The 19,007-nt window shown below is 37.3% G+C and overlaps 1 protein-coding gene and 1 long non-coding RNA gene across 5 annotated transcripts in view; one reads left to right on the top strand and one right to left on the bottom strand.

Annotated features, from left to right (window-relative positions):
• The window catches only part of HACE1 (HECT domain and ankyrin repeat containing E3 ubiquitin protein ligase 1), a 52,452-nt gene extending 35,888 nt beyond the window's left edge, over positions 1-16,564 (bottom strand). The window contains exons 1-9 of one of the 4 annotated variants that reach the window (XM_048079195.2): positions 16,368-16,564; positions 13,365-13,419; positions 12,151-12,240; positions 10,403-10,507; positions 7,715-7,790; positions 7,321-7,452; positions 6,235-6,317; positions 3,415-3,511; positions 868-969 (exon numbers count right to left, since the gene is read on the bottom strand). In XM_048079195.2, coding sequence (XP_047935152.2) covers positions 868-969; positions 3,415-3,511; positions 6,235-6,317; positions 7,321-7,452; positions 7,715-7,790; positions 10,403-10,507; positions 12,151-12,240; positions 13,365-13,419; positions 16,368-16,443 — 816 coding nt within the window. In that variant the 5' untranslated portion in view covers positions 16,444-16,564. Of the gene's footprint in view, positions 1-867; positions 970-3,414; positions 3,512-6,234; positions 6,318-7,320; positions 7,453-7,714; positions 7,791-10,402; positions 10,508-12,082; positions 12,241-13,364; positions 13,420-13,903; positions 13,992-16,367 lie in introns of those variants that run through there. The other 3 variants (XM_048079194.2, XM_013175670.3, XM_013175672.3) reach the window with 3 other exon arrangements.
• On the top strand, positions 15,611-17,935 carry LOC136790469 (uncharacterized). The gene is made up of 2 exons (XR_010830434.1): positions 15,611-16,182; positions 16,835-17,935. It is a non-coding gene; the product is annotated as an uncharacterized lncRNA (long non-coding RNA).
• Positions 17,936-19,007: the final 1,072 nt, after the last annotated feature.

Genomic DNA, 19,007 nt, shown 5'->3' with positions numbered 1-19,007 from the left:
TAATGGGATTACTGAGAACAATAAAAACTTCAAAAATCTAGCAAACCAAGTTCAGTGAAGCAGCAGCCAATACCTTACTAAATATTTCTTATTTTTTTTTTTAAGCTTACAGTCTGTAAGATTGTTTGCAGCTATTTTCAAGCAAACAGTATATTAAAAAAGCTAGCTAGATTAGAAGTGAAAAAGTCATCTCATGCTTCCTTCCCTCTATATAATCAAGAAAAAAAGTTTGCTTGCTTTTTCCTTGCTTTAGATTGCACTACCCCACAGCAATAATAAAAGAAACAAGGTATAGAAAAAAACACTGAAAAAGGAACAGCTTAGAAATAATTTCATCTATAGCAATAGCAACCAAATGAAATTGTGGCTGCAGTCTTTTTACGCTCTAATTGTATGTGGCAACTTCATATGACTGAGCACTCACATTCTTAATGTTCAGTTAATCCTAGACTATTCAAGCCTTGAGACATATCCTAGAACAGGTATGCGCCGGTAACTACTAAAGGAAGTAAAATAGGCATCAACGCACTAAGAAATTGCATATATGCTCTACCAGCACCACTCTAACAAAGCTTGCAACAATTCTGCTTTTTTTATTTCTCACACTTTCTAGACTAATTTTCCAAATACACAAAGTTAGGAGACTAAATTAAAATGGATTCTACATTTAAACCCAAATTCTTTTGTTTAAAACTACGTGAAGACAGTAAATTCTCCACAGGGTGGAAAAAAATTACATAGCAGTCAATTACTATATCAATAGTCAACTGCTGATAAGTTTTTTCTAATCAGGATACTCCTATTAAGCAATAATACCTCCACAACACAGATAGTTTGGTAGCTATACAACACATAATACTGTATTACCATGTTTTCCCGTAGATCTTCGTTCTGCGTCATTTGAATTATTGTCTGGAAAAGTCGAGGATGGTACTGGATTAAGACTTCACAGGTCTCTCCATACCCACCCTAAAAAGCAATTGTTCAAAAAACATTTTTAATTAAAAATAAATATTAAAATTGAGGTTTATAGTATTATAGGCATTAAAACCTATTAAGGATTGCAAACATTTAAAGGAAAACTGAATGCAGAAATCCAGTCCTAAAATAAACTGAAAGTCAATACTGCATCAACATTAGACATCACAAAGAGTTTGGGAGAAGACAGAATCAAGTTCTGTCAGTACATCTACTCAAACATACCTACACCCTTTCTTATGTTTTTGTAACACTTTCCTACCTGAAAAGCCAAACTTAGCACACACTTGAGCAACACTTCCCCAGCAACTTACCAGAGTACTTAAACACATTTAGCTTCTCTTCCTACTACTGATGGATGACACCAGCCCACCTAATTACATCCAGAAACCAGTCCTTCAAAACAAATCTTTCCCCAAAGGTTTCATAAGACACAAATCTGATTTGTTAAAGGAAAAAGAGGATAAATAGATGAAAAGGTTATTTAACTTCAAAATTAATACATAAGTTTGATTCCACATGTGCCCTAAATCAACAGCTCAAATTAACTTAAACTAAAACCTTTTGAGAAAAACATTATTTGGAAAGAACAGAACTTGAATTTGTGGTTTCTTTGTATCAAATTTTACTTAACACAGCTGCATTTTTAAGCCGGCACATAGCAGCTGACTACACATCAAATTTTACAGTGGAAAGATGCAATTTATTAAATGCTGTAACTCCAGAGGATCCTTCGCTTTGCATGACAGCCTGTAACTCCCTTCAGTGATAACAGATTCATTAAATTGCTCCTGTTGCCAAGAACTTAAATATTAAAATTGAAACCATCCATAATCCTCAAGAATTAATGAATTTCAGCTCTTCAAATGAAAAGTTACATCACATCGGCAAGAAATATATGAATCTATAATCTCAATCTTCCACAAGCACACATCTACTCTGAAAAGCAAACCCATAAACAAATAATAAGATAATTGATATAAAAGAAAACATTTTCTCCTTTTTTACTCAGTATCACAAGCTTGTCTTGACGAGATGATCTCGAACGCACTATAATCATCACTACAAAACAGCAAACACCAGGTGTCACTACTCACAGCTTAAAAAAAAAAACAGAATCCTGATGTATGAAGTGGTTCCCATCTCTCTAGTTCCCTAGGGATCATAAAACTAGAGACTAAAGAAGACATTTGAAACTCTGATCACTAAAAAAAAAAAAAATAAGAATAGTACCATTATGTACATACTGTTATACTTTATTCCAGGTCTGTCGCTGCAGGAAGCCTCAAAATTGAGCAGACTTCATGTGGTTTTATGGTAATGGTAAGTCATTACAGCATAATGAAGCAAAAAACTAACTCTGAGCTTCATAGCAGAGACAGTAGTGAGAGAGTGTAGTGACCTGGTACTTCTGAACAATTTTCAGACAAAAAAATAGACCTCATTTATTTTTGATGCCTTACATTGCTTTTAAAGCTTTGGGTTACAGAAGGCAGGAGCAAGGGATCTCCTCAAATAAACCTCACAATTTTCTAGAGATCTCCTCTTTAGAAAATGATCACTTTAAGTGCAATTGGATCTACTGCCCAGTTGTTCTTACACACTACAGGATAATCAAGACTTGAAATAAATTCAAAACTGTTACTTTAACAAAGGTGCATTATCCTTATTTTTCATTAAGTGTAGTGTGTTTTTTAATTTTCCAGTTTATAGTTCTCTAGTCTTCTGATTATTAGCAAAGGGTTCAAAACTTTCCTTCCCTTCATTACATACTATTTATGCAGTAACCTCAATTTGATTCTACAGAAAACTGTAAGTATTCACACAAAAAAAAAGACAGTAGTAAGCAGTATAAACGATACTTTGTACCAAGCCAAAAGTGTACAGCAGTGGAAAATGCATCGTATTTTACAGCTTTGTTCTTTTTCATCATTTAGATATAGCATTCGGAATACCTTTGAAAATTAAGAGAAGCAGCACCATGTAAGTTTTGTTTACGTTTTATAGATAGTATCTCTTTGAGAGAAAAGAAAATACATTAGTTGAGGTAATAAAAATTACTGCTTTCTGAATGCCTTTACCTCTTGTTAAGATTTAAACATGCAAACACCTAAACAGAGTCTATTACCACTAGACCAAGGATTCCAAACTTTCTAGTCAAATGGATTTCCACAAACTCTTTGTTTCTTGTCATCTCCAATCCTGCAAAGTCTTCAAAGATGTTAATGATATCCTGCTAAAGACTTTTGCATACAGTACCAACTGGGAACCTTCAAAAACATTTGCAATTTAATTGCAAAAAAAATATTTTGCAATTCTGTTTTGCCAAAGGACTACCATCTTTCTTCAGCCTTAAACTAAAAAGATAACGTTTATCAGTTTATATTGGAGTAACTGATAGAAGTTCACAGGAAAAAAAAGTATTGGTATCAATACCTGTACACAAAGATCTAGTGGAGTAATGCCATTTTTGTCTGGTAAATATTTGGCTCCTCTCATCAGAAGAATTTGTGCAGTGTCCCTCTGACCATGGCTATCCAAAAGAAGAAAGTGAGTTAATACAGCACTTTTGTTCTATTACAAGCGATAAGTTCTGTTTTATTGCATTTAACAAATACAACCAACATAAACTAGGAGGAAACAAATAGCTACATTGCACAAAAGTAAGCAGAAACACAAGACAGAAAATAATGCTGCTCACATTCCTGCTACTACCCTTCCAGGCCAGTGCAGAAGCACAGTGCAAAATTAGATATGGTCCATTTATGCAACCAGAGTCATCCTCATCATTCAGAAGTGAATAATCTTTGCCTAGCCTCATAAATATCTATGAGCTGCACTTCCTGCACAAAAAGAATGCTTTCTCAATTCAAAACCTTGGTTTACTTCAGAGGAAGTTTTCTTTGCTAAATGAGATCTTTGCTCACCCCTACCAGATTGGAAGGAGGAGGGGAAAATGAGAAAGGCTAATTATTAATCCATTATCTGGTTGTGCTTTAATGAACAAATCTTACTAATGTTTTACTGATATTGATAAACCATGTTTTGCACAAGAGAGAGAACCAAGAGTGATCTATTGAACTTACTTCTTTTTCTAACCAATGTGAATGTTTTGCCTAGCCTTTAAAAGTGAAGAGTGATGATTTTTACTTTTCTATTCAGAGTCTATTTCATAGTGTTACTGGTCTCTGTATATGGTATATAGACCAGTTATGTCTCCTCAAGTCAAGGATTTCATAAACACCTATCATAAACATCACTGGCTACAAAAAATTAATGCCAAAGATTATTTATATCCCTCAACACTTTGTGTATTACTTCCCATAACCTTTTTTTTTTTTCCATTTTCTTCAGGGAAAGAAAGAAGTACCAGTGATTAGATTTTGACTTAAAAACATACTGAAAGTCTAGTTAACTGTTGCCTTCAACAACATTTAGCGCACTTACTAACAAAATGTAATACAGAAGTATCTAATGAGTAAAAGACCAGTACAAGAGACAGCAATTAAAGCTACAGATAGAAGTTTTTCAATGAAGTTTTATGTCATGAACTAGTTTGCTACTTGCCTCTTACAGAAATTTGTATTTATGTTTGCTGTAATGGAATACACTAAGACTTGGGTAGCAGTTGAGGAAAGGCAGAAGAAAAGCAACAATTAACAGCTGATGAGGAAGGGATAACTTTATTGGCCACTCAACAGCCCCCAGCTGAGCTCTCCTCTTCCATGTCTTTGCAGATCAGGGAGCCAACAGGTTATTCTAATGTACTGCTTTGCCACAGTGCTACTGCTCAAGAGTCAGCTACCAGATCTCACCTAGGAGCTAAGACTAATTGCCTTATGAAGCAACTCTTCACTGTAAGTCTCTTTAGACACAGCCCATCCACTTAACACCTCAAAAAAGTGTTAGAGTCAGACTCTGAGCACCGATACCCTTTCTCATGCCTTAAAGAACCACTGCTATCACTGTCTGCTCACCCTGTTACCAGGGTCCTTTCTTCCTGGGTGGCAGCACCATCAACTGGCACTTCTGACAATGAGGCATGTCTACTTCTACAATGCACCCCATTCACTCCACCCTTCCAGCTGCTCCTGTTGTTCATTTCTACAAGAATATCACCACTGGACTAGCAATGTATTTGCTTCTCATGGAAAAGCTCCAAGCAAGGTTGCTTACTTCTTTTAAAGTGGGTGCCAATACCAGTCCCTGAAGGAAATACCAAGGCATTCAATTAGCTAGCAGCTATTTATTGTCTGCTTTCCTCCTTCTCAACTGCCAGGAGTCAGCATATTCTAACTCCAGAGACCAAGGCTCCCATAACATAACTCTTGGCAGGCCACCAGGTCCATCCATTTCTCCTTTTGTTTATATTAACATTTAATCATAAGTGAACTATTTAACCTATAACCAAAGCACAGGGATTACAGAACTGCAAATATTCTAACAAACAGCAGAAATGCTCCAACTAGAACATGAAGTCATTTATCATATGCAATTAGTTTTGAAATAAAACTGAACAGTGAACAAAGCAGAATCGATCAAAGCGACAATATAATTTTAATCCAACATTATAATCTTATGGTATATACGAACATTTCATGTACACCATAATATCATAATAAACATCAAATAGTCAAACAACAACCTCCATGTCTGGAAAGTAATGAATGTAGCTATCATTAGCTTAATTACTCCTACGTCTCAACCTATGGGGTCTTCCCGTGAAAAAAAATATATATATAATTTAGATGACGTCTTTAAAATGTCACGAAAGTAATCTGCCTGGCAGACGGGTATCTGCAATGGCCTGGGAAGGTTATCGGTGCTCAGCCACCCACAAGAACTGCATGCAAATATTGACCCAGTAGAGAGAGCTACTCAAATTACTACCATAAAATACACTGATTTTAAAAAGCTACTGAAAAGAGAAAAATATTCCTCAAAATAACTTAAGCTGGTAGATCTCATTTTTTCAGAATAAAGTTCAGTAGTCATTGATTTATCACTTGGGCTATAACATGCACAGCTACGTGTTTAAAAAGTCTGTTAGAAAGAGGTATATAAGCCTGCAGTCCTAAGATAAGCATTTAGATATAGCTCCAAACTACATTCAAACACAAGGCAAGATTAAATACAAGTCAGCTTTTCTGTTTCCTAATTTCTGTGCCTCCTCATCACTGTTATTGAAGGGGAAAAAAAAACACACACTCCACAATTTCACTTCTAGCATAATATTCAAATGTTGAGAATACATACCTGCAAGCAAAATACAGTGGAGTTGCCCCTGACACGTTGGGCCTGTTTATATCTGCACCGCTGTCCAGCAAACACTGCACTGTCTGTAACAGAAGAAAATACCAGCATTAGAAAGGCAGCAGTGGAGAAGTCTAATGGCTTGCAACTAGTTAGTGTCATGCGTGCCTCATTACATTGAAGTATTTAATTTCCAGTAATGTATACCAGCACTTCAAAACAAAACAAAAATCAAAAAAATACTTTTTGAACAGAAGTAAATAAGAGTATAATGACAGACATGAACAGGCTTATCACAACCTTAAGCTTTAAACACATAGAAGTAAAAAGGAAGTATGCATAATTTAAAATATGAAAATATTGAGCAAACTATCAAACAACTTTTGCTGTATTCTGTTCACATTTCTACAGATATCAACTTTTCAGAATTTGGTCTTCCAAAGTCAAGACCTGCAACAGAAAGGAGCTGAGTAGAAAAAAAGATAATTTTGCAAACTGTAAGTAGTCCCAGAGACAATAATTCAAGATCAAGACTCTACATGGCTGTAATGCAGTTCAAGTACAGCATCCAGACCTCTAGTCTAAGACTACATACTCAGCCCTAATGCAAGGCTGAGGCTAAAACTTAGATTTCATTTATTGATCTATGTGAATATATGTGAACTTGTTTACTTCTCATTTTAAATAGTTATCAGATTCAACTCTGTGAATTTCTTATTCAGAGTATATTAAGATAATTTCAGAGTTCAAAAGCTCAGAATAGCTAGTACAATTCTGAATCATTACAAAGAACAAGAAAAATTTTGAAGTTTTTAACATTGTATCAAAAACTGCAGTCAACAAGGCAATAATACTACTACAAGAACATCTGAGCCATACATAGCAAGTCACTTAAACTCTCACAAACAGTAACAATAATCATCGCTATAAGAATAAATGGGTTATTCCTATGGATGGGTACACAGTCAATACTAAGAGAAACAATAGAATTCTTCACATTTCTGACTGAAAAAAAAAATAACACAGCAACACTGTAGCACTATCCAATTCTTTGTGCCTTTAATGAGTTAATAAAGTTCAGAAACTTACTGTCTTGTGACCATTTTGACAAGCTACGTGAAGGGCTGTCTGTCCCATTGCATCTTCAACATCTACGTTACTGACATGCTGCACAAGATCATGAAGCAATTCTGTTCGTCCATTGACAGCCAACCAATGAATCTAAGTTCAAAATGATGATATATTTGCTTAAGCACTGATGCAAGTATTTCAGAAATAAGATTTTAAATTGGACTGCATTATTGTCAAGATATTCACAAATAGAAGTTTTGTATATCATACACTTTGACCACCTTTTGATTCTCAGGAGCACTGGGCACAGCAGCTTTATTTAGTTACATGTGAGATGGCAAAAGCCTAAGAAATCACAACCTTCAAATTCTGCTTTCATTTCAAGATCACCATGAGAATTAATAGTACTTACTGCAGTCAAGCCTTCATTATTACAAATGTTGACATCTGCACTGTATTCCAGCAGCTTGCTCATACATTTCTTCTGGCTATAAACAAAATAAAACATTACAATTGAGCCATGCAAAATCATTTAAAGACCAAATTCTTCCTAAGGTCCGCTCACTCAATCTCATTCATCACTGTAAAAACCACAGCAGGTAGTTTTACTTTACGAAGACTATGGTACTGAGCATCTGAAAGAGAGAAGTGATTATCAATAGCACTAGAGATTCACACAGTAAGTGTGACATATGACAGCAAGGGACAAAAAACCTGTGCAGCTGAATGTTTTTGTGGAAAGTGTAGAAGTACTCAACTACCACTCTAACAGCTTCAGTTCAGCATGAACCACACTCTCGAGACAAGACACTGGAGTCCAGCTAATGGAAATCCATAAAGTTCATCATCATCTGTACACTTCAGTGAACACATTTACAGTATACCACTAAATCATTATTTAATGAGATGCTCATTGTAACACTATGTAAATCTTTGGCAAGTACACAAACTGCCTTAATGAAAGTAGGAGTGTTTTTCCTACTTCATGTTTTGCTGGTCTTTTACTGCTCTCTAATGTTCTAAGTGCTTAACCCTTAATAGCTTATTCTCACTCCTTTTTATTTAGTACCTCTCACAACTATGTTTCTCTTCCACATAACTGTTTCCCGTGTCTATTTCTGCATTTCATTATGTGCCCCTTGGCCATTTCTCCTTTCTCCTACAGATACTCCTCCTGTGTACTAAACACTACCTCCTCCTCATTTGCAGTACCAGTTATGCTACAATTCAGTTACTCATAACATACAGGTACTCTAAAAAGAAAAAAAAAAAACTTTTACTATATGTGTGATTCCACATACTACAGGTTGAGAATTAAGATATTAAAAGATTTAGAAAAAAAAGGCTTAGTAATTTTGACAGGTTTTACTGCAAAGGAATTTCACGTTACCAAAAATACACTTTCAGAAATTTTGGTAAAAATTGGAGGGAGAAAGCCATCACTGGCCTCAGAGATGGAACCTGGTTTACTTCCAGCACTGCAAAACTTTAATTTCAAAATAAAAATTACATAATTGTGAGACAGTTTATTCAGGGTAATGTTATTTTCTCACAAGAAATGAGAAAAGAATCTTTAACACGGCAAAACAAGAAGTTGACATTTTTCACAAAAAGCAATTAGAGATAACAGTTAAGGCACGTTCTAACATCACATTAAAAACACTCTCCCCAGTAAACAGCGGATTACCTCCCCTGAAAAACTTTTTATTAAACATTGACTGTTTTCATATGTGATCTCTTATACAACTAACCTATACCAAACAACATCAGTAGTTGCTCCAGCTGACAAGCTGCTTGAAGTCAGATACTTTGTTCTGAAACTGGTTTGCAGCAGAGGTATACTCTAAATATGAGCTAAGGGACTCAAGCTAGACTATGCCAAATTCAGTATACTTCTAGAAAGAGTTTACAGTTTCTGTGCAACAATTTGTCAACAGTAATAATCTCTCAGTGACTTTTTTTCCCTTAAATTATGTATGCAACTAACATTTTGAGAAAGGCTGAATACTTTACTTCCATCTCTGTTCTATTTCACTTACATTCACCGAGTCATCTGAAAAATTGCAATGTAATAGGACTATTTGTGGAAAGTCCTTGCAAGTGAGAAGCAGTATCCTAGATGTGAGATAAAGGTATAGGTAACACTCCAAATCACAAATAACTTACAAAGGAAGAAAATAGATGGTGGGTGGTTAAGAGTGCTGAACTGTACATGCCACTATAAATCTAAAGTCGCTAAATATTAAAATTATTTTCAAAAGGAACACAAATCAAGTCCTAGAACTATCTGCTGTACTGAAGATAATATTGAAGACCACCTTCCACCACCATCTTCTGTAATGATGTTTTCCTGCACTTCTAATTATTTTATACTGGGCTTCATGTGTAAATTGTATTCCACTCCTTTGCCAATGATCAGGTCGACTGCTTGTCATATACACTAACAACTTGCACATACTACCCTGATTCATAAGAAGTGTTGTTTTCCTATAACACTGTAGATGTCTCTCAGGAGTCTTTACAACTTGGACCAAAGGCACAACAATTAAAAAAGAGAAAGTAAATCATTTTTACTCTAAAACCCTATTTTTTTTTTAGACACAGCAGTGTAACCTAAGCTCGTAACCAAATACAAAAAGGTGTTTGCTTACTTCACCCTGCTTAATATTGTTTGTGCAAACTTTGTATTCCTTTCCTTGCAGTAAAACTTACCTTGAAGACATTAGCTGAGCAAAAACTTGAAATCTCTGAACCTTTCAAACCCCTTACAGTACCATCTTTGAAATCTCACCTTATTTAGCTAAGAGGACCATAAATGCACTCTTTATTTGATGACTGTTGTAAGGATCACAGAGATGTTAAGTAACTAAGAACCTGCTTAAAAGAAAGCAATAAAATGCCTGACACTGAAACTGGCACTTATGACATAATTTCTTGAATATTAAAGTAAGAATTTTAACCTTCGAGTGCCCTGTTTGCCATCTCTATTTTCAAGAGTGAAAGCCAAAGTATTTTATTGAACCACGCAAAAATATTACAGAACATGGCAGCTCAAGTGCATTATGTACAACACCTATTTAAGTTTTAAAGATTTTCTTACCCATTCCTTGCTGCTAAATGGAGAGGTGTGCATCCTGAAATGTCCTGATAGTTTGGATTTGCTCCTTTTTTTAAGAGTAGAACAAGGCATTCAACTGATCCACAGCTAAGAACAAGATAACAAGGATATTTACAAAGCAAATTTTTATCAATATAAAAACAGTAGTACTATGTACAGATTGTAATCAGCCAAAACTCTTAATACTAAATGTTTTTTACACCTTCATACTTCAAGTTACACAAGGCTAAAGGCAAGATGCTTAAATATAGTGAGAACTGACTGATCATAACTTGTATAAATTAATTCATGATAGCCTTTAGTGACTTTAAAATCCAACAGTCCGATCTTTAAGGCTATCAATTGTTTAAAATGTAAATCAAAATGTGCTTTATCCCTTCAATGTTTTGTTTACAATTTCCTCTCATCTCCTTCATCTTTCATCTATTCACAGCACTGAACTTGCCATTAAATAATAATTCCAATATTATTTTTTTCTGACACTTCAGCATCTGGAAGTTGCAATTAGAAGTTTAAATATCAGAAAACGTTTAAATATTAGAAAAATTCTAAAACTCATACAAATGCTTCTTTGCTATTTGATTTGAATCTGTAACTCTTTTTTATTTTTCATAATAGGACAGCTCCTCTGGATAATCAGTGTCACCAAGAACACAGAAAATTTGGAATATATGTTTATTTCACTTCTGAACAAGAAGGGCGGAGAAGGAGGATAAACGTATAATATTTTTGTATTTGTCCTGACCAGTTTATCTACTGTTACTGGTCTCCTCAATGACAGCACCACTGAACACCAACACAAAGAAACTGTAGCCTAACTGTACAATAAGTTGCAAAAATGGCACCTTGATGACCTCTCAGTGATCCAATAAACAGGCAAGATAAAGGAGAATCCACAAACAGCATAACATGATTTGTTGCGTTTTGTGATCAACAGATCTAGCATTTCAAAGAAACTTTTAAGTTAAGTCATTTTGCAAAAATTTGCCTGCATTTTTAAGCTCTTCTTTAAGTAAATTTTATAAAAGAAGCACGTCATTCAGAAATGTAAAGCTTGGAGAAAATAGTTCTTAAACAGTCTGCTTAGAAAGCCAGAACTTCTAACTTTATTGTGCCCAAATACCTGCTATTTATATGCAATACCACTATTTCTTTTTTTTTTTTTTTTTTTGAACATTTAAAGCAGGATCTAATGCAATGCATATTTTTCATTACAGTTTAGTTTTTGCAATGGCCTTTCAGGAAACTATCTGGTTCATTTCTGTTAAGGATGTTAATCTAGCTGTTTCTTGGCAATGAATATTTATCACATAGAAAAGCTACATAAATAATAAATCCAGGTCACACATTTAAAACTTGCATGCAAGTCCTTTATCCAGAATAAATATTATTTAAAAATACATTAAAAGAGAATGACCAATTTATCTCCCCTTCTGTTACAGTCACATGAAGAAATTTGGAACAGCTGCTTCCCAGTGAGAAAGGAAAAAAGTATCCACCAAGGTGCTAGAATTCACTAGAATTTGGAAAGCCATTTGATATCACGTGTAAAAGCTGTCTCTCAATAGAGAGACTTTTTTCTTGGTAAAAAGAACAAAAAAAAAAAATCAAAAGTAGTGCAAAAACAAATGTTAACTGATACTACAGAGTTTTCCAGCTTACATTGGTGCCTTAGATTTGTGGTATTACTTTCATTGTTAACTTCTGGTCTGGACTCTAATAAGTCTTACTTTGCTGCAATATGAAGCAAACTTCTCTTCACACGTCCAAATGCATAATTCACATCAAATTTTGAATTTGATAGCAGCTCTGAGACAGACCTTCAAAAAGAGATATAAAATGTAAATAAAAAGTAGCTCACAACATCCGAAGTATTTACTGCAACTTGCACACAAGTACTCTATTTCTTACTTGATCACAATTTGTTTCTCCTTCAACTGATTTCTGAAGAAGAGTTCCAAATGCCTGTAAGCATCTGCACATTAACACTTTTACTCTTCCACTTCTGACTTGTACATAAAAAAAATGAACTGTGACACTGGGCACAAGCTTCAAATGTAAACTACTTACCATTACACTGGATGGCCAAATCACGTCTTTGCAGACAGAAAACAAATGTAACACTAGCTCTGGTTTGAAAATCTACGAACTCACATCTTCCTTCTTAACTCAGCACAGGCATCCTATCCAGATATCTAGCAGATTTCCTAAACATAAAGTTCAGAAGGAAGACTTGTACACGAGATCACTATAATCATGTAGGAAGACACATGATATGGTAATAGGATAAGAAATAAACAAATAAAACCCTTCAAGCCCTAACAATTAGTTAAGATAAAATATCTCAAAATAAGTCAGACTACAAGTGAACCAGTCATTCCAACCTCCAGCAATGAGCTGATCACATAATTTAAAAACCTATGCACACGATATCAACACGATATTATGTAGAACAAATGTTTATCCTGATTAGATAAGCAATTTACTTTTTCAGCAGGAGGCACACTACCTGCTTGCCTACAAACCAGTGGCAGCACTACTTCGCTGGCACTGCACGGCACCCAAGTTCCAAACACACTGAGGACAGCTGAGTAAGAGAAACACCTGCTCATCTGAGGAATCCCAGAAGTATCAACCTCATTGTCTACATGAGATTAACAGCTTTTACATCAAAAAATACACACTTGAAGCTACAACCTAGTTACAAAACAATGTTTTTCTTATCCTAGCACAAACTCCTCTTTATGCATCAATAGAACAAATCCCAGTTCCAGTCTAAGGTATAAAATAAAACAGGTTTCTCAGGTAAAAATACATGGGGAAGCACACAGAAGATAACTCAATTCAGCAGCAGATCTCCTGAGAGAACTCTAGCAGCTGCAGCAAACACGCTGTTTTCTATGACCTTAAAACAAAAAACTAGGAAATGTAAAGAAGTTCTCACCTGTGCTGGTCAGCCATCACCATTGGCATTAGCGTATAGACAGCAGTTTCATTATCTGCAAAGAAATTAAATTATTCCGTTAACATAAAGAAATCTTTAATGCAAAATAAGTTCATTTAGCAACAATAATTCACTTTTCAAAGTGTCCATTGTTCAATAGCTCATTCTTACTACATAGGTTAAAGGTACCTAAAGTTATGATATAAAGAAAAATACGCCATACTTAGAAGAGGTAATGAACATGACTGAAATACATGAAATTTTAACATGCTTCTCTCTTTTACAAAGTAATAATTACAGAATTTTCAATACAGTATGCTTTCCATCTATTCATTTAACTGTTAATTCTGTTAATTAAGTTAAAGTATTTAAAAAATGTGCATTAACCAAAATAGAACACAATTATTTTAAAAAGAAGGAAATTTCCTGTGTTCCAAGGTGACTAACAAACTCACAGGAATAATGACAGCGGAAAAGTAACTTCTTTAATCTAGGTTAGTCCACAACCATTCATATTTTTTGTCTCTCATCTTGAATACCTGAATATAATACATTTCATTTTCACTTGTAATCTGTTTCATATTCCATGTCTGAATGCAATGAAAAAAGGCCAGGACACAATCATGCAGATCAGTGACAGAAATAGACTGAAATGAACGATACAGAATGATATTAGAAATAGAACGATACTGTCTCTATCAGTATGACCACTTTATAAAGTGTACATTCTGTACAATTTCTGTACAGAGCTAATTAAAAGGGTTTCAGACTAAGGAGCTTTTGTGTCTATTTTTGGTAAATATTATCCCTATTCATAAGCAAACTCTTATGGACTCAAAGTAAAGTACATCATACAAGGGAGAGAAAAAGCACTCATGAACTTAGAGAGTTCGTTATTTAAGTTGTTTGCATCTCAAGTGACGAATACCTAATGGCCTAAGACTTGCAACTTCAGGTGGCAAGGCCTAGGTTTCAGGCACTGAGCCTTGAGAGCAGAATCCAGAAATCTGTGTCGAGCTCTTAAGTGCCCAGAGAACGTCTGCTGAAGGATACTTCAGAAAAATGATGAAAAAACAAATGCTATGTCATGTTGGCAAGGTTAGCTCAGTGTATTCACTAACATCGGACTCCGGAGATGCTTCTTTGGAAAAAAAAAAAAAAATCACTTGAAATTTCATCATCCAGAATCCCGCCCTGACAAGATGCACATATTATTTCGTAACAGGCGGTGGCTTGAATTTGGCAGAGATCACAATCTCAAAGAAGTGTCTGCACCAACCATATAACAAACTCCCTAATGGCTAGAGCACATGCAAAGGAAGCTAAATAACTGCATTTAGCACCTTCAACACAAGGAAGTTCAAAGATACCTCTTCACTTCCTAAGAGAGCACTATAACTCAGCTTTAGGATGGAGAGCAGAAGTGAACATTCTCATCTTTCCAATTAAAGTTATTCAAAAAATCGTAATTGAAGAGGCCAGACACGGCACACAAGAAGCCACCAAACTGCATGCCGTAACAGACCAGGGGTGACATTTACTAAGCTGATCCTGTCAGTACAGATTCGGAGCAAAACACTACATCCCAAACCCACTTTTTGCAAGAGCTGTTTTTCAAGAACCGTTTGGGCAGGCCTGCACGAACCCAGGGAACAGCCAGGTCAAAAGAGAAGAGATCTACTAAGGTGTACTCAGAGCCAGATGACACTGAACAGAGGTTTACTTGGAATGTAATTTGGACCTTTAATGCCTAAAATCCATCTGTCTTCTTACTTCAGTCCATCCATGGTTTGTTTCATGCAGTTCCTAGGGAATAAGTAGGGCTGAAGTTCCTTCTGCACTGCAAGGCAAGGGAGTTATCTGTTTTGAAGGTCACAGGGCTTGCATTTGCACTGCCACAGACGTAATTACCTCTGAAGAGTAAGATAATAATGCCCAAGATAGGAAAAAAACCTCTGAACCCAAATTCAGCATGAATTTGTCTGCACTAGTACAGAAGTAAATTTATAGTAGTTCTAACAGGCACAGGTTGTGCTAAGTATTATTTGTATCTCCATCATCAATTAGTTGAGCGGGTGCTACCATGTTATCCCTGGAAGTCTGAACTTATGTTAACAATTTTCACTGCTGCTATTCAAGGGTTTATGAGAAGCAGTAAAATCCATCCAAAACGTGTCTGTCATTCTGGGTCACGCATGAGTAACCGCACAGCAGGCATCAAACCCGTCCCCAGGGGACAACGAGGGCAGGGCACAGCAGCCAGGCCAGGAAGTCCGAACGGGGAAAGCACAGAGAAAACCGTGAATTATTCCTTCCCCTCCAACGCTGGAAACGAAAGCCGGCAGAGTCATCTGCAGGAACAAGTCCCTGAAGGAAGTAGAGCGTCGGGACATGACTCACGAGATCAGAACCTCTGCATTTCCAAAAGCTTTCACAGGGGTAGCCTACAGCCGGACGCAGCTGGAAGACTGAACTATTTGTCCCAAGAGCCTGCAGCTGTTTTTCCAAGTCCACCCTGGTACGGGGCCGCATGAGAAGTTTGGAGCCACACCAGCGAGGCTGTTACTGGTGGCAGCGACTTGGGGCACCTTTTCAGACGAAACTCAGCGTAAGACAAAGAAGAAGAGAAGAGGTTTGCCATCGCCAGCGAGCCAGCACCTAACCCAGGACCTAAATCCCGGCTGGAAGCGGAGGCCCGGTGCCACCGAGCAGCGGCTGCCCGGGACCCTGCGCCGGGACCCACGGCACTGGGGGGCACCGCCGGCCTCGGCGGGCAGCGGGGATCGTGAAAGGAGAGGGAAACGGGGAAATGGCTCCGGTTAGTTCAAAGCGAGAAATCCCCAGAGGGAGCCGGCTCCCGTCCTCCCGAGCCACGTCTCCGGGCTCAGCCCCACGGGGCGCCCAGCCGCCCCCCGCCACAGCCGCCGGGCTCCAGGCTCCGGTGCCCGGGCTGCGGGCAGCGAGAGGCGGCCGCTCCCTTCCCCTTCCTCCTCCTCCTCCTACCGTCCGGCAGCTCCACGGTGCGGGCGCGGCGCAGGGACCTGGTGAGGCGGTTGAGCTGCTCCATGGCTCTCTCCATCCTCGGAGCCGCCGCCGACAGCCCCCCGCCGCCGCCGCCGCCGCCGCCCCCCGCCGCCCTCAGCCCATGGCGGCGGTGCCGGTGCCGGCGCCCAGGCTGCCCGGGCCGCTGCCGGCCCCCGACCCTCTGCGCATGCGGGGCGGGCCGGGGCACGCAGGGAAATGGCGGCGTGGGGAGGGCCGCGGGGCCGAGGGGAGCTGAGGGGAGGGTGACAGCGTGGTTGGCTTCATTATCCCTTCTGAAGTAAACACGGAAAAGGTCTTATCTAGGAGCTGCAACTTTAAAAACAACAACAATAACCAGCATTTAGTGCTATCAATAATACAGACCAAGACATAAGAAGCAATAAACAAGTGTGCATATGTTACTGTGTCTTCCTTTTTAATTTCAGTTGTCACTGCCAGCTGCAACGACAGATAAACACCGGGTAAAACAATTCCATGTAACTTCGGTCCCTGCAGAAGTGCCAGAACAAACTGCTTGTGGGCACCAGAGCCTCCACAGGGAAACACCTGCAGCATGAGTCCGTCGGTAACAGGCGGTGGCACTTCACCACTGTACTTTATTTCTGGCAGTACAATACCTGTTATCAAATGTGTAGAAGCATTAAAAGTTAAGTATTTTGCCCTTAATAATGCTTCAGGTGTTACTTAATGGCACCTTGACAAACAAAGGAACTACGTGTTACGTGAAAATGCCATGACCTAACATACATTATATTCAAAGGTGGGGTAATCATACCCCAGCAAGTTGTTATTAATGACTAACTTCCATATGCAAGGAAGTGTATGGGAATCCACAAGGATCTATCATCTGATTCTGTGTAATTTTTTATTGTTTCATTCTGTACCATGTTTCATTAAGATAATGGAGCAAAATACCTTTGTTACATGTTCCAATGACTCCACCATGATAAGTTGGAGAAAACAATCTCTAGGAAATGAAAAAGGTTCAGAAGGGGTAGTAAAAACAGTCAGACATGGATTGGCTTCCATGTAATGATCTCTGAATTAATACTCTGCCTTGTGCAGAGAAAAAAAAAAAAAAGGAAAATGATGAGTAGCAGAAAGGAAATTGGGATCTATTGTTTATTCTCTCCATGCAGTTGGACAAAAGGGGACACTGAACAAAACTTGAAGGAACTGGTTTCAAAAGCAAAGAAAAATAGTACAGTTGCAGTTCTTGCCAAATGTTGTGCTAACTGCTGAAAACTGGTGTAAGTGACACTGGAGAAGGTCATGAAAGGAGAATTCATAAAAGACAGTGAAACACGTAAAAGTCATACCTGCCTCAGGAGGCCATAACTGTCCCCAGGCAGTTTGGAGCTTAGATCTAGCTTTGATGTTAGAGTATTTCATAATATCTGTAGTGGTAAAATAGCCTTCTACTGGTTAGCATTACCTGAAATATTGTAGTAGCGTAGAAATGATTGGGTATACTGTGATATCTAGTTCTGTGTGCCAAATTTAAATACATAACTGTTTAAGGTTTACTTCTTTGTTCTGTTTATAAAAAAAAAAAAAAAAAAAAAAAAAAAAAGCTATGTACTGCATCAATAAGACCCCATCTCAAACTAATTCATACTAGGCTTGTGGTGGTTCAACTCCAGTCTACTCTAAGAAATTATCAGTTTATCAGTCCCTTTATCAGATTTATTTTTCACAGATTTTTAAAAGGTAATCGGGATGTTGATTGTGCAGACAAGACTTATGAATTGAATACACCCTGATGATGAATGAAAGTTTGTACTTCATCGAAATCAGTCTTAGTTTACAGATAGCAGATGAAAACAGGGTGGTTGTTTAAATTCTGAAGACAGCTTTCAACAAGAGAAAAAAAAAAAAAGAAAAAAAGAACAGAAATCAAATGAAAGTTCAGATTTACAACCCGTAAATCTTTGGCTAATTTGCCAAATTATCTTTAAAATAAATGAATAAATACAATGACACTGTCTGGTCTTCAAAAAGCTTCTAGCTACCCAGATAACAGCCTGAACTCCTCTGGCAGGTGATAGCAGCTGAGGTATTCCATCTAAAAGTGAGAAAGTTAAAATTCTTGAGGGCATTTAGATGAAAAGACCTTAATCATTGGCATTCGTTGGCTGCATTGGTCTCATAGTTTGAATATCGACCTTCAAGAGTCTTGCAAAGTCCATCTGCTTCTCAAGCCTTTGTTTTATTGGTGATGGAAAGAGTATTTTTTAGTTTTAATTAGGAATTACAGTATTTGAATCTGTTGGTTTTACAGCTCTGTAACATAAAAAATGTTATTTCCACATAATAAGAATGCTGACACATTGTAATTGTTCATGGTTTGAGATGATTTCTTTCTTTAGCCGTGAGTTGTACAAATATTTACATGTTTACTTTATTTTTGGCTTCTGGGGGGTTGTCATTTTGCAGGTAACTTACTGGGTATCTCTACTTCAGTGGCAGTTGCTTATTAGAAGTGTTTCATCTTATCTCAGAAAAAAAATGCTTGTGGGCTTTCTGCAGGGTTATTTACACCAAGTGCCAGTTTCTTGGCAAGTGACACTGCCAGTTTTCTCAGAACACTTGAGAGAT

Source organism: Anser cygnoides, chromosome 3 (assembly GCF_040182565.1).
Source record: "Anser cygnoides isolate HZ-2024a breed goose chromosome 3, Taihu_goose_T2T_genome, whole genome shotgun sequence".
Taxonomy (NCBI): Eukaryota; Metazoa; Chordata; class Aves; order Anseriformes; family Anatidae; genus Anser; species Anser cygnoides.
This window is presented reverse-complemented; position numbering and strand designations above follow the sequence as displayed.